The 15944-nt window shown below is 31.4% G+C and overlaps 1 protein-coding gene across 6 annotated transcripts in view; it reads right to left on the bottom strand.

Moving 5' to 3' along the window:
* Window positions 1–15944, bottom strand: part of LOC105248445 (potassium/sodium hyperpolarization-activated cyclic nucleotide-gated channel 2) — a 124622-nt gene that overhangs the window by 13252 nt on the left and 95426 nt on the right. For 5 of the 6 annotated variants that reach the window (XM_025408149.1, XM_025408150.1, XM_025408155.1 and 2 more), the window contains 3 exons: window positions 6604–6767; window positions 5255–5391; window positions 4584–4727 (listed from right to left, as the gene is read on the bottom strand). In XM_025408149.1, the coding sequence (XP_025263934.1) occupies window positions 4584–4727; window positions 5255–5391; window positions 6604–6767 (445 nt within the window). Of the gene's footprint in view, window positions 1–1239; window positions 1315–4583; window positions 4728–5254; window positions 5392–6603; window positions 6768–15944 lie in introns of all 6 variants that reach the window. The other variant, XM_025408147.1, reaches the window with a different exon arrangement.

Raw genomic sequence — 15944 nt, 5'->3', positions numbered from 1 at the left:
TAATATACATGCGCACCTATATATTGTATCAGGCCAATAAAATTATGCGGCTTATGGGGTCGGTGATAATCGAGAGTCGAGAAATTCGAGGAAGGTGAGTGTACTGTTTCGGCGATCGGCCGTCCCTACGATTACGCGATCGAGGCGCGCGATCCATCAGTATTCGACACGACCAATTAATTCACACAATGACTATTCGTAATCAAACTCATGTTAGTACCTAGCACAGAACGGAACTTTCCAACAAAACCCGACAAAAACAAGAGCATTTCATACCAAAAAACCGTTTTCAAGAACTTTGGCGAGGAATCAGCTATTCGGTGAAACATGGACTTCAACTATATATATAGTTACGTAATAGAAAACATCGTCACTAGAATAATATTGCAAGCATTATCATTCTCCATCGATCAATACATACTGAATTCTTCTCAGCTAATATCGCATCTTCTAATCTGTGATCCATGTCACACGTCGCATCGCCAGAACTACGGGACTAAGGGCAAGACTGATCAAGAGCTTGTTAGAATTTCCTACGCGATTTTTAACAGATTTACTATATATTTTTCGAGAAAAGTTACAACTACATTTATTTCTCATGAGAGAAGTAAAATGACAATATTATACGTAATTTCAGTTGAAAGTCTTTTTATAAGAAAATAAATCTTATATTGATTATCATATATAAAACTCTTTGTTTCATTGATATAAATTTCAAATTATTTAAATTTAAATTTTGAGAAAGTTACGCGAGACAAAGACAAGGAAGGGATAAATTCTCTTGTAAATCTGTAGTATTATATAGTTATATGACATTTAACTAAAGGATAGGCATAGTCTCTCTTTCTTGTTCGATCTGTATTATTCTACGGATACTCCTCGACAATGTTAAAGCTCTTGATCGGCTCTGCTACAACTCATAAACTGGATCTAAATATGTCGGGCGTGTATATGTGTAAAAAATTCCTCGTACCGAAGACTGTAAATTACACGACAAGACTATGCACGCTCTCTAGAGAACTCAACGAGAAATATGACCACAGAACGAAAATGACAATGATAATCAGAATAATTGTAATCAATGAGTAATAAACAACGAAAGAAACAATAGCAGTGAGTAATAGTAATGATCTAGCGTATATAGATATACGTAGAAACACATTGAGGTTTTGTGTTAACGAACGCTTGAATCAAGAAAGGGCAATTGGCCTTGGTTTCAGGGTTACTAGGCAGGCACACCTTGCTGGTTCGGTCTGGTTGGGGCGGTGTCGCCCGACGCTCGTAGTGCCTCTCCGGCTGTTGATAAAGGGGGATCTGCAAACCCATTCGGAAACGTGTTCTCGCAGTACGCCTAGTAGTCGTTTTCTTGTATATATTGTTTTCTTGTGTTTGTGTATTGGAGGAGTACAATACAAAATTATCTTGTATGTACGTGTTTAAGTAAGTTGGACTGTAGGTGTGTGCGACAGTGTGAAAAAACGTATAATATAAGGGAAGATAGGAAGATCGTCATTGTTTTATACGATATTTGATTACAAAGAAAGAGAGTGAGAGAATAGATTTTCGATGATATGATAAGATGAGATATAATGTTATGAATATTGTAATGATTGTAATAATATGCCATGTGATCTCTTTTGCATGTATCGATTCTTATGTCTACCTGATATAGGGATTTTACGCTATTTTCACATTAACGGCTCTGTGCTCGCTTTAAAATTAGACGACGAAGAGACAAACATAATGTACAGATTATGAAAGAAAATCGCATTACGTTTCCAGTGTTTATTTATGTGATAATATATTCGAAAATTTGAAATGGAAAGTTATAAGTGCTATGTTTTCCATGTGTTAATATATTTTTCATAAACGATGTATCATCTAGAAAAGCAATTCTTGTTTACTTAGTCCTTATGGTCTTCTTATGTCAAGTCCATATTTTGTGACAAAATTAGAAATTTAAATTAAAATTAAATTTCACAGATATCATACAGCAGTCTATATATTATGATCTGTTTGTTATAATTGAATAATAATGAATTTTGATTTGATACAATACCACGCATTTGTTGTGAAATTTTACTCTTGCATTCTGAAAATCTAATATGATAACTGATGATAATAATTCGATTATTTTTAATCTAAATGAGCTAATGTTTTTAATTATTTTTAAAATGTCTATATGAAAATGGCGTGAAACGCATACGGCTATTCTCATTGTCGTTGGCACGCGAAATTATTAATTCGTTAAATTTTTTTATTGAAGCTTGAAGAGATAAGACAAGAATTAATGGAATTTTATTCATTAAAAAGTAAATTTTGTCCCTACATTTTAATAGGGAAATCATCTATCTCGTGAAGAAAGGGAATACAGGATAACGATCGTAGATTTGTATTTGTTTAACAGAATCGTTATCCATTTTGCATATTCCTTTGCTTTTATTCTATGAATAGTAGTTTGTCCGAACGGTATCCGCGCTTTAAGGAATCTATTGCACTTAGAACGCAGCTTTCCCTCATTGCATACATTTTTTAAAGCATACCTGGTTTGTACAACAGAATAGAACAGAGAGGAAAAAGCAGAGGGAGGCAATAGTACGTTTCAAGGCAAGCGTAACAAGATTTTCAGCGAATGACAGACTGCTCTCTTGATTGGACGAAAAGCCTGATTGATTCGTTGGTCTCTTCGCTGCACGGTTTTATGCTAACAGCGAGCACAAATAATGTAACACAAAACGTTATCCCACGTAAACACAATCGCCGACGTGCTGAAGCACCGAAAGATAGCAAGATAATTTCTCAACCCAATTACCGCATACAATTAATGAACTTGCAGTTCATTCGCTGTATAATTGATCTGGCAAAATATACATCATGTGTACGTAAATTTTACATTTCTCATCTTCTTATTAATGCAAGAATGCATAAATTTATTCATTATATTAAAAAAACTCTTTTTCTATTCTATATAAATGCAATAACTACTTATTTGATTTGAGAATTAATGTCTGTTTGAAGAAATAAGACATACTCGAAATATATGAGATAAAGGCGCGTATTTATTAAGTATTATTTATTAAGGGAATTTATAAAAAATCAATCTAATCTAATTTTATATTTTTCTTTACTGCATTTTTTCTGTTCTTTCTTTTAGCTTATTCAAAATGACTCTCGACAGAGCGAAACTTTACATGTCATATCAATTATCGTGTGATCATCATGTACATTTGTTTGGAAAAAACAATTACTTACCCGTCGACGGATCGTAGCACCATTATATTACGTGCGGAAAATCGATATGTGCGTTAGAAAACGAGAGCAAAAAAAGTAAACGAATAAAAAATATGAGTAGCGAATAGCAACAATTATCGGTGCATCGGAACGACAATGAAAAATATAATAAAATATCGTATATGTATGTGTATATGTGTGTATATCACGAGATTCTCCATCAAATTTTACGATATGCTAGCGATGATTCCGCAGGAAATCGCGTGCACGCGTACCTTTTTTCCCCTCTATTGCCATTTAGTCACGCTATCTCTTATATTCGTGGACTATTTGTTTAGATGTATTATTTTTATCATTATGACTATTACATATATATTTGTTTACGCTCCTCTCGGTGCAATGCGATATGATCGAGTAAAAGAGAGAGAGAGAGAGAGAAAGAGAGAGGGAGAGAGAAAACGACTGACTCTAATTTACGATTATTATTATCATGAAAGAGAAAGATAGACGAGGAGGGATTGGAGACTTTCATGTAAAGTGGAAGTTTCGAGGTATCACGGGATATACTAGAGTAGAGCCGTGGGGACATTCATTATGTTCAGCAACGGAAAGCGAAACATAATCTAATAATCTGAGAGCCCAGTTTGAAAAGATTCTCCGCAGTGGTGGACTGAGACTTTTGCGATAAAGTTGCTGAAAAAGTTATTTTGTCAAGAAGCGTATATCTCCTACTTTCACTGCATACCTAGAAAATATTTGTATTGTAAAATATATATATTTATAAATATATATACATATTTGATAATGATTGAATGAAATTCTTACGATGGAAAAGCAGAGATTCTCCTTATATATGAGGTAAAAATAATGTGCGTAAATTCGGAAGAAAACTTATTAAGAGAGATTTCCTACGGACAGAATCCACCACTGACGTGAGAACTTCGCTTGTCATTCAACAAGTCACCTGTGATTAAGTACGGAATCTCCATGTAAAGATAAAGTATAAAAGGCTGACTGTTGTTCCCCCTTTTTATCTCCTTCAATTCTCTACAGCGACCATGTATCAGGCATAGACATAATTATTTAATATCTCGCGTAAGTGCGGAAGGCGATTTCTGCAATTGACTGATCCAAAAAACTGACAATCGACATTAATTAACTCTCGTTAGGACCCATTGTTGGCAAAAAAAGTGGCAGTTTTGTAGGAGGAAGGTCGTTTGTCAGCTTCCTGAATCGTTAAAGGTCACCAAACGCTTCTCTTTTTTTTTGTACGTAAATTACACGAGCTACACGTATCGTAGATGATATACAAAATGAGAACAATGCTGTATAATAAATAGCAAAACACTCACATAGACCTCTTCCCATTGCGAGACATACCGCACCAGTCTTGACAAACGTAGTAACCTAACGAGTGACAGCAGTTTTGCAAGCCTGAGAATCCTGAGAGCACGTCCAGCATGTAGAATCTGGAAGGACTCGCTGAAGTCCTGAAACTTGCGAATTTGTTTTCATAATATTGATTACCTTATCCCTCAATCCCAGTAACTAAATGTACAAAATATTCACAATATTGAGAAATTATACTGAGAATAAATAAATTTTAAATATTTTGAGAAAGTATACTGAGAGAATAAATAAAGATTTTATAAATATTTTGTCACATATATTTTTAAATATTTTATATCATTATATATATCATTTATATCATATTTTATATATCATTTCTTGCTTAACTTTGTCAAGTTTATAAAATTAAACGCGAGATTACTCTGTCTTAATATGTGTTTTAATATTTCCATTAAAAATGTCATGCCATATATAAGAAAATATAAATGATAATAAGATAATAAGATAATATAAAATATAATGTTAATCTCTGATACTTATGGTTGGACAAATTGGAGAAAGTTATGCTGTAATAATTTTTTTCTCTGAATATAAAATGTAAGATAATAACATAACTTATACAACGGCTTAAGTTGCGTTAACGAGCTCTATATGATACACAGTATATACTTACTTGATTAAATATGAGGAAAATGTAATCTAATGGTATGGAGGAGATGAGGTCGAGAAAGAACCAAGTCCTGAGGTAGTGTTTCGCGATTAATTTCGGATCCAGTATCACTTGTTCGGCATTATCCTGCTGCATTATACCTGCAACGAAATAATTGTGCTTTATACAGTTTCCATTGTCAATGATCTCCCGAAATTTGCAAAGCTCCAACCAGCGGAAAAACGCTAATGCTATTGCCATATGCTCTGACGACTCCTACCACTAATTTGACATATTGCAGTGCACTCATTATGCGCATATAATGTGTAATTTAATTACTGGAGTTGGAGATGCGAGAAACGAATCCATTAATACGTACAAAAGAGAAATAATTGTTACGTATCGTATTATATGTAAAACATTCGCTGGAGATAACACGACTCAAAATTTTTTTTTAAATCATGTCGAATCGACACAACGCAACGTGCAATATAATACAATGATTTTCATCGGCTGCGGCTCGTGACCCAATTCCGCGTTTGTGAAGCCGACTCAAACACATTTCAAATTAATCCCGAGATAATAACGAAATGTCAAGGAACCGAGAGTGTTCTACCCTGCACAACAATACTGTCATTGTGCATATCAGGATCGGTAAGGCCCAAGTAGATGATCCATCTCTGTCTTTATCCGAGTTTTGCCGGTGTCTATATGTGGAGAAAGGACGAATCGCACGAGAATCAAAGAGATAGTGAATCTTTTAAAGTCTTGGATAGAGATAAATTTGAGAAGTTCTCAGGAAAGAAAAAAAAATTCATGAAATTTATTATTCAAGAAAGGAAAACATTATGTACATAAATAATATCATTAGCAAAATAATTTCGTAATTGTAAAAATGTACAATTATGCGAAATAAATAATAGGTAAAATGGAAAAAAGTTGGACAAGAATTTTTGCGAGGATAATTAAATTGTTAAATATTTTTTTATATTATTACAAAATAATGCGTGATAAAAAAATTTTTTGTAGAGAGATGCATGCGTAAATGTTTTGAATGTTAATTCATACATAAGAATTTACATTATTTTTTTGGGGATGACATGAAAGGAAATGTTAAATGAAGAGAATTTAAAAAATCATTATTAATATCACTAGAAATACAAAGCTTTACGACAATACAACTGTACTTGCTTACAAATTGTACTTTGAAAGATTAGTTTAAAGTTTTAAGCGGAGCACGTTTAAAATAAATTTAATAGCCTTATCATAAAGTCTAATTAAATATTGAGAATTTAAAGAAAAAGTAAAACTAGATAAAAGAAAAGTAAAAACATGTTTTATAGCAAATTAATTGATCGAATAATTCGACTCACCCGTCCTGAAGTTGACGACGATGTCTATAAGGAATATCGTGTCGGAAAGGCAGTTGAAGGCTATCCATCTAGTGCTTAGGTCGTCATTGAAAAAACTAATGGCGACTGGCAGAATTATCAGATTAGCTACCAGTAGGAGGAGCATGCAGAGGTCCCAGTAGAATCTGAAAGAAAGAAAAAATATGTTAGAATGAATTTATTATAAATCACGGAAATTTATAATTTATATATATTTTCTCTTGTAATGGATAAATGTATTATGCTAATTAAAAAGCAAAGTCTGATTCATACAAATTCAAAGGAAAATGTGATAGCAATTTAGTATTTCTCATTTCACTTTGTTCATTTTAACTCGTATGCGCTAGTTACTTTATACTCTCACTTTGAAACGCTTTGAGCCAATGGGGATTACAGGATAGGGATTGACTTTGCAATCTCGATTAAAATAACTTTCAGAATCTTGCCCAACTCTCGTCTTTATAGTAACTTTCTAAAGCTAGAAGATATTGTAAAATTTTTTTAATTTATATTTTTTACACAATAAACAGATTGTTAAGAGGAATAATCTCATTAATTTTTATATCAATATATTTTTTGTAATATAAATAAAATGTTACTGTAAAAAAAAGAATACTTTCTATATACTATATTTTTACATTAATATATTCTTCGCAAATTCTATGCAACTTTTTTCCTGATATGATCAAATTTTTAGTTGATAAAAGAGTGCACGTATTAGTCAACAAGAGAGAATATAAATAACATTGATAATAGTTCCACCTTACAAAGACAAAGGAGAGTTAATTCTGCGACCGATGCCAATTGCAAACAAATGGTACGAATTTACATTTTATTACGCTCACCAAGTACACAAGTTTATTTCACGTTTTTGATCCGCCTAACCGATTACGAAATCATTAGTCTGCAAAATAGCGCTCGTGAATAAGAATGAGGGTAATTTTTCACTATTCCGCGGGGGAGGTAGGTGGGAGATTCATGGCGTAATTGAAGACACGAGGCGACTTCTCTCGGATAAATTAAGTGGAAATGCAGAATAAACTTTTCCGCGTTTTATGCTATTGAAGGGAATATTTTTAATAACATTTCTATCAAATGTTGAATTTATTTCAAATTTTGTGTATGATCAACGATTTGAAAATTACATTCCGATTTTTCATCATAATAATCAATATTTGACAAAAGTCTAGTAGTTACAAGTAATATAAACGAGACAAATAAAAACGGAAGAAATACGAGTATTAAATAATGACCGAGTCTTGAAATAAGGTTTCATAAAATTGAAATGCAGATCAGAGATTGAATTAAATACTAATCTATAATTAAATACGCTTTTATAATTAAATACTAATCTATAATTAAATACGCTTTTAAGTTAGATTGAAACTAAATTGGGACAAAATGAGATTATTTTCCGCTATCAATACTGTTGTTTTTAGCGTCGAATATGCAATGAGAATAGAGACGAAGCGACATTTTCGATGGATATCAGCAACTTTGCGAACTGCAATGCCGTAAATTTTGATTGTTAACGGACAAACTCGCAGCGCTAATTTTGCAACTTTGGAATTTTCAATCAGATATGCACACGATGAAGTTATGCACTGACAGTGCATTTTAATATATAACATTTCAACTTTTCTGCAGTCTAACAAGAATAAGGATAATGCAAAATTACACAGTATGACGATAATGAAATCATACATATGAATGAGCGCGTATCTAAATTCTTCTGTCAATTTCCCCTAATATCATCAAAATCAATTTAATATATTATTTTATTCGCCATTTACCATTTTTTACTCCATTATTCATTCAGCAATGCAATAATATAAACATTTATTTTATCCCAATTAAGTCTTAAATGTGTAAAAGATATATCCGGGAAAAAAATTTTGTTTACAATATAAATACAATTGTACCTGAATATACGGAGTATTGCGTATACACATGGAATTACGTGCTAAAAATAATGTGTGAATAATTTAATTTATTATGGAATTATAATATGGAATATAAAAAAACTCATAACTTTCAGATTTACTAGATGCACTATAAATTTCGAAAATTTAACAGTCTAGAAGAATAGTTGATACACAGAGAGATTTTGCCTTAACATGAATATAAATCTGCGTAGACAGTTAATGTTTACGATGCATGATATTAACGCACGCGCATTATGACATAAATTCCTACAACAATATATCTCAACATGATGATGCATTACTATAACAGCTATTCTTCAAATTATCAACAATTTAATCACTTCCTTCCTTTTCTCCTAGTAAATTGCCATCTTATCATAATAAATCGTTGTATACACAAGACGAACATAATACATCATGCATTTTTTTAGTCCCATTAATTCTCTTATCAAAAGATATTTTAAAAAGTTTATGTAATAAATTTATAAAAGTTTTAAAACAAATTTTTAAAAATTATAATTTTTATCTATAATTAAAATTATAATTTTTATCCATAATTAAAATTATAATTTTTATCTATAATTTCTTTTTATTTAAATAAATATAGTTTTGTAAGTATAATATAATGTAATCTAAGTATAATTATATGCTAATAAAGTTATCTCCTTTTATAAAAAAGGAATTTTAAATAAAAACTTTAAATATCTCTCTCTCTCTTTCTCCCTCTCTATCTTTCTTTCTTTCTCTTAAAATATGCTTTTAATAACTCATTAGTTTATTAATTACCTTATATATACAACTTAGCAAATATTAAATCATTTATTAAATATCAAATATTAAATAATCATTTATTAAATATCGTTATTGTAACGAAAATACAAATTTGAGAAACATTGTGGGGATTAAAAATACCTATAAAAGTATAATATAAAGCAGTACAACTTCATATACGAGTCATTAATACAATGTAAGACAGGGCTAAATCAGTGTTACAGCGAAGAAAATAATGTACTCGTGGAATCTAAAGAACAAAGATTTCTGCAAAACTCAATTTCTGAAAGCTCGACTTTAATCAGTCGGTTAATTCAATTTTAATCCGAACCGAAAACATTGATAACACTTTTTGAAGTAATTACGTTGCTATAGTTCGGTAATAAATGCGCTCATATCTTACAGTATATATACCGGAACTTCACGGTATCCTAATTCTTTCCCTTTTCCTGTAGATAGACGATTTGATTCAATCTCGTCGTTTAAAAATAAACTCCATTTTTGCGAAAAAATTTCTGCGTTTATTTTTAAATTTATTGTTATTTTAGTCTCACGTTTCAATAGATTTTATTTGACAAATTATTTTATAAATTAAATTACATTTTTATTTTTTTTAAATTTTATTACATTTTTAAATTTCTATTTTTATTTTTTTTTAATTTTTTTGAAATTTAATTTTTTTCTCTTCCCGTTTTTTTTCTGCTTTGTCTCTTCCTGTTTTATATATTGTTTTTATATGTTAAATATCGTTACTACACACATTGTGTGGCTTGCAATAAGTTTTTGTGAAAAAAAATCGGGAACATTTGTTTTATTGCATGTTCAAAGAGATTTTACTTCACAGTACAAATAATAAATGATATGTTTCTTCCTCTACCTCTTTCTTTTTCTCCCTATCTCATGCAGCTCACGAAACAACACGCACGTAGTTCGAGCTTTTGCGTGTCCGGTATCGGATGCTGCACGCGAATGCATCCTGTCGGCGCGCTTGTGCACATTCTATGTCGGAATGGCGGAATCCTGGTATACATTCTTTATCGCAACAATTTTGTTTAGTTTCGCGTGCTCGATTTTGTGATATTGTACATCGTTTTTCAGCAACCATAAATGTGTAATGTCGGAAATATTTTATTCGTCAAGTAAGAATCGCTCGCAATGTATTCGCATTTATTCTTCATTCACTCGTCGAAGCATAAAGCGAAGCAATCGAAAGAAAATATTCGGGTAATTTGAATGCGAGAGAACCATAGTGCACACTACACATGGTGCATTCCTGTTGCAATTGAATTAGATTATACCGAGAATATGTGGCTGGTAAAAGCCGCAACTATACTCTATTTTAACTCAAGCTTGAGCGGGTAAACCACATTAGGATACTGAGCTCAAAACGACACACATTAGCTCTAATTAATTTATTAGATAATGCTTATAACCGCGCGTCGACGATATTCTAGAGTTTAATGTCATCCTTTACTTAGCGTTGTGGGATAAATGTAATTCAAGTTTTGTAGGCAGAACTTCTTAATATTACTTAATATTACACATTAATCTTTATATAACTAAGAAAATGTAAGCAGTTATTAATTGAGCAAGAAATTCGAACAAGTTTATCGTATTAATCAATGAAGATTATACATACGCAGATTAAATTTATAAAATATATGTACCTAGTATGTATACATAATATACATATATACATTTGTTGAAATCTTAATAGTTCGAAATATATATAATAAATATATTAAATAATAATATTACACGAGATATTTTAAGTGTATAGTAAATATTCTTGAAGAGACTGATTGTGAGAAAAAAAGAGATACAAATTATAAAACAAAAGAAAAATATAAAACTTTCTTTATAAGGGATTTAAATCATTTCTACGTAAATGAGACATTTAGCGTTAATGCTTTTTATCTCCAGAAAAGACAGAAAAGTGACAAAGCATATCTTAAAATACAATTTTCTACATAATGATTTATATAACAATGAGATATTTTACTATAAAATAGTGTTGCTATTTTTACTATAAAATAAGTTTTGAATATTTTATTTTGCTGCAAATGTCAAGTCTTGCAATTTTCTTTTTAAACACATCAAACACGCAAACATCAGGTGTTCATTTAAAAATAGGGATCCTCAAGTAAGGGATAAGACACCGAGGCTGCAGGATGCGGATTGGTCGTCCGCCATTAATGGGATACTTCCGTTTTGAGTATATTTTAGTAAAGAATGTATAGCATATGTCAATTAATTATATTCATTAGTATTTATAATTTATTAAACTACTTAGTCAATTTCTTAATTTATGAAATTTATTCCATTTAATTGAGTTTTATTTATTTCAATTTAATTGAAATAATTCTTTAATTAGTATTAAATAAAAATAAAAATAGAATTAATATTAAATAGTCATTTCTAATCTCAAATAGAATTAAATTTATGTAAATATATTTTTGATTCAATTATTTTGTTTTATTCAAAAATGGCGCATAAGTAATGCCACTTCCGCTATCCCATTAATGGCGGCTTTGTCCTATCCCTCACCTGCGGATCCCTAATTTAAAAATTAATTCTATTATTTATTTTCTTAAAAATTGATAAAACACTTACATATTAATAATATAATTTTTTCTGCTTTGATATATTTAATACACGCATAAGGATTCCCTTTGCGTGTACATCTGCGTGCATGTGAACTTTTTGTCACCGAATGATTTACGTTTGACAGAGCACAGTTAGATAATCACAATCCGACAACGAAGAGGTGGCATAGTTGACGGACCGAAAAAAATTGAACTTACTCGTGATATGCACGCAAGGGCTGATTCTAGCGTGCCAAAATACTCAAGCTGCCTTCTAAACCGAATGAAATGGAATATCTTTGCGCCATAATAAACTGGAGCAGCCCAGTTTCGGTGCTGCACGAAATTAAACGTAATTCAGCGGTATTGGAAGTGGGAAGAAGATTGATGGACGATCGTAGCTTTCCAGCAGAACGACCGTAGGTCGAATGATTCTTTTCTTTATGACGTGCCGTTTGTTTCAATTCGCGGCTCATGTTTCTCCATGAGTTATGCTCATGCGAAAACATTTTCTCGAATAACGCGCTCGCCTTGGGAATTCGGATTATAATAGTTCACTTTATGTGTCGATACAATATCGCGATATGTTGAGGGAGAAAATGCATTGGAAAAAATTTCGCTGGTCGATTTTCATTCGCGTGAAAAGGCAAATATAATCGTAACGAACACGAAATCATCGAAAATGGATTTGAAAATTTTCACTAAATTGTTTTTTTTTTATCGTTCGCTTACAGGTAATTATACAATATTTACGAAATAATGACGGAGAAATTAATTACAGAATTTGCCGATAAGGTAATTTGAACGAGTCATGTACAAGTATAATCGACATTATTATTGCGAGATAATAAATGTCATGTTTAATATGTGTTTTGTAACAATATGTGTAATATGTTTGGAAATATTCTACAGGCTGTAATTAAAATTGGGATACTCTCTATGTAGGTCATATATCAAATGAAGCGATCAATTGAAATGGAAAAAAGACATGTATAAATTCGTGGATATTGGCCAACTGCCCTGAGTTCAATTCGATGAAATGCATTCGATTCGGCGAAAGCGAGTGTTTATATCTGTTTGTATCTCGTTTATACAGGATATCATTTCGATTTAATAGCATCTTTCAGGAACAACGTCTCATTCTGTTGAAATATAACGGGGAATTAAAATAATAGCAGCTTTTATCGAGCGGTGCATTTCTATAATTTATTACAATTTAATTAATTTATTAAATCTGCGTTTGAATTCACATAAGGAGCATGTTCCAATATGAAAAATATCCTAGAAATATTAACATGAATGATTTATTAAGAATATTTAAAATAATGCTCACGTAATATTTAGATATCGAATAAATTATCCTAATAACGTAATAATAACAGCAAAAAAAATTGTAATTTTTCATATTAACATAAATATTCGCGAGATGAAATGAATTAACGAGGCATGAAGAGTTATATCATCTCGACCAGGGATTTTCCGGGGATTTTTGTAGCATGCGGACTTTTTTCCACGCATACGTAACGCTAGACAGTGACCTAGAAACGCTTGTGAGATTACGCCTTGGCGATAACCTCTGGATCAAATTTATGCCGCTTTTTCGGAGGATCTGCTTTAACGAGCACGGTATGGGCAGCGGGTTCCCCGAATTCGAGACAATTTACCACGTTCTCATCCCTTTCGAAGATACTTTTTCTCTTTCGCTTCATTCACAGTGGATAGTTACATTCACGCCTAGTAAATTTTGTCATAATAATTAGATGTATCGTTCGGACAAATATATTTTTCTGAGATAATTGTATGTCAAGAACAATATTTGTTTTTTTTTCCTTTATAAATTTCATATAAGTGCAATATATTTCTTCGTTTTTTTTTTTTTATATTTCTCTCGAAGTCAGCGGTTACGATCTGAATCAGCCGAATGTGTTTCTCTATTGGCGCTCTCAATTTCCAGTTGTTGCCGAATAATTCGCCGATCGTGGACAAGCGTGAAATGTAGAAGTTGAAATGCGGAACTATACGCCTACACTGATCTCCATGGAATTCCGCGGAACGGCGTTGGCACGATATCGATGAAATATCGGCCTCCCACGCGCTTCATCCCTCCGCGAAAAGGCGAATATGTTACCCGTCCTAGTTTCTCTTCTTCTGGATACTTCCAGCTATCCTACCTGCGAGAGGCTGACTGCATTAATCTTAATTTGCTTTCGACGATTCGGATATAACAGCGTCGTACATCAAAACTTTTCCATCTTATTGAGTCTCTCGGAGACTTTCTTGACCTTTTCCGTCCGATGTTAGCCTCCTTTTCCTTTTGTTATGAAAAAATGCGACACGCCGGAGAATTGCCGCGTCAGAAGGATGGATGATTCAGTATGGTTGCGAATCCTCGCTATCCATCTTATGCTCCACGTTGACTGAAGATGCGTCGTGTCATTTTTAAATAAGAATTCGAACTTATCGAAGCTGCTATGATTCCTCGATTTCAATGCAATCGGAATCAAAATAGCTTATGTCAGAGCGGAACAAAGAGTAAAAATGTATTTCGAACGGAAAATAAAAGAAAATATCAAGAATATATAAGAAAATATCAAGAATAAAGAGATGTGATTTTTAGCAAAAAATAAAATATATTGTCTATACTTGTCTATACTTGTCTACTATTGTCAGTACAGAAAACTTATCAAATTCCTTCCAAATTCTGTTTATGGAAATAATAATTTTTAAAATTACAGTCAATCTGTTATTATTCTATCTAATTGCATATTTTAGAGACTCGTGGCAAGCATCTCAGCAGTATGAATATTGGAACGGATTATTCGTACATTATCTGTTGCTGTGTGAGTCCTGAGAAGTGTGACATCCAAAATGATTTACTATGCGCGTATTTGTATGCCACGAGGATTAAGAAGGATTGCCAGTTATATATATATATATATATATATATATATATACATATACATATATATATAAAATGTAGGTATATATATATATATATATATATATATATATACATATATATATATAAAATATATCTCGTGTCACATATGAGAGACGAATTTTGTAGTCATACAGCATTCTAATAGGATTATATGAAGCAAGAAGCCGAGAATTCTGCCATTTTTCGCATATACATACATATTAACTTCACTTGCACGCTATTCTCGTTGCGAGAAACGCTATTTAAAGTATGATATTTTGGCGGAAGTAACGCGGAAAATTTCGACTAAATGTACAGTAATATATCATAGATAAAACCGCGAACCGCGTGACTCCCGAGAAGTCAAAGATATTTCAGAGAGAGATTCATTCTCTGTAAAAATTGATATAACAGGGAAACATTTATAAACTCGAGCATGATTCGATGCAGTTTGATAATTTTTTTTACTTTCACTTTTATTTTCTTTTATTTTATCAAGTTTGAAAATAAATATAATTACTGTATAAAGAATAATTATATTTTTATTTTATAATATTATCAATATAATCTAAAAATGCGGATCTCTTAGAATTAATAAATTATTTTCTTAAATATTAATTGATATATATATATATATATATATATATATTATTATTATTATTATTATGGGAAAAAATAATTTCTGATGGTGTAATCTAATTCAATTTATAGGACATTATTATTTTTTCTGTAAACTATCGAAAATTTCAAACTTAGAAATTAATTTCATATATGAGAAAAATACATTTATTAAAGTGTATAAATCAGTAAAGAATTGAAACCGATATTGTCATAGGGCAAGCATGTAGAAAGCCAAGAATTTCGACTACAATATGTAATGTGATATATAGGTCCAACTGTTTGAGGTAGAATCCGCAGGATTTCGGTTAATGTCGATAACGATAATATATTGCATTGTGTTCCATTTCAAGACTTTGTTTCAACACGTGACTTTACTCTATATCGCTTCATGCCAAAAGAGTTGAACTGTAACTTCAACATTATCCATGAAGTAAGGATGTAATTAGTAATTGTAATTATCAGCATGCTTTACTAATCGTTAAACTAGCAGAGAATAAAAGA

This window comes from Camponotus floridanus, unplaced genomic scaffold (assembly GCF_003227725.1).
Source record: "Camponotus floridanus strain SB8 unplaced genomic scaffold, Cflo_v7.5 scaffold1, whole genome shotgun sequence".
Taxonomy (NCBI): domain Eukaryota; kingdom Metazoa; phylum Arthropoda; class Insecta; order Hymenoptera; family Formicidae; genus Camponotus; species Camponotus floridanus.
This window is presented reverse-complemented; position numbering and strand designations above follow the sequence as displayed.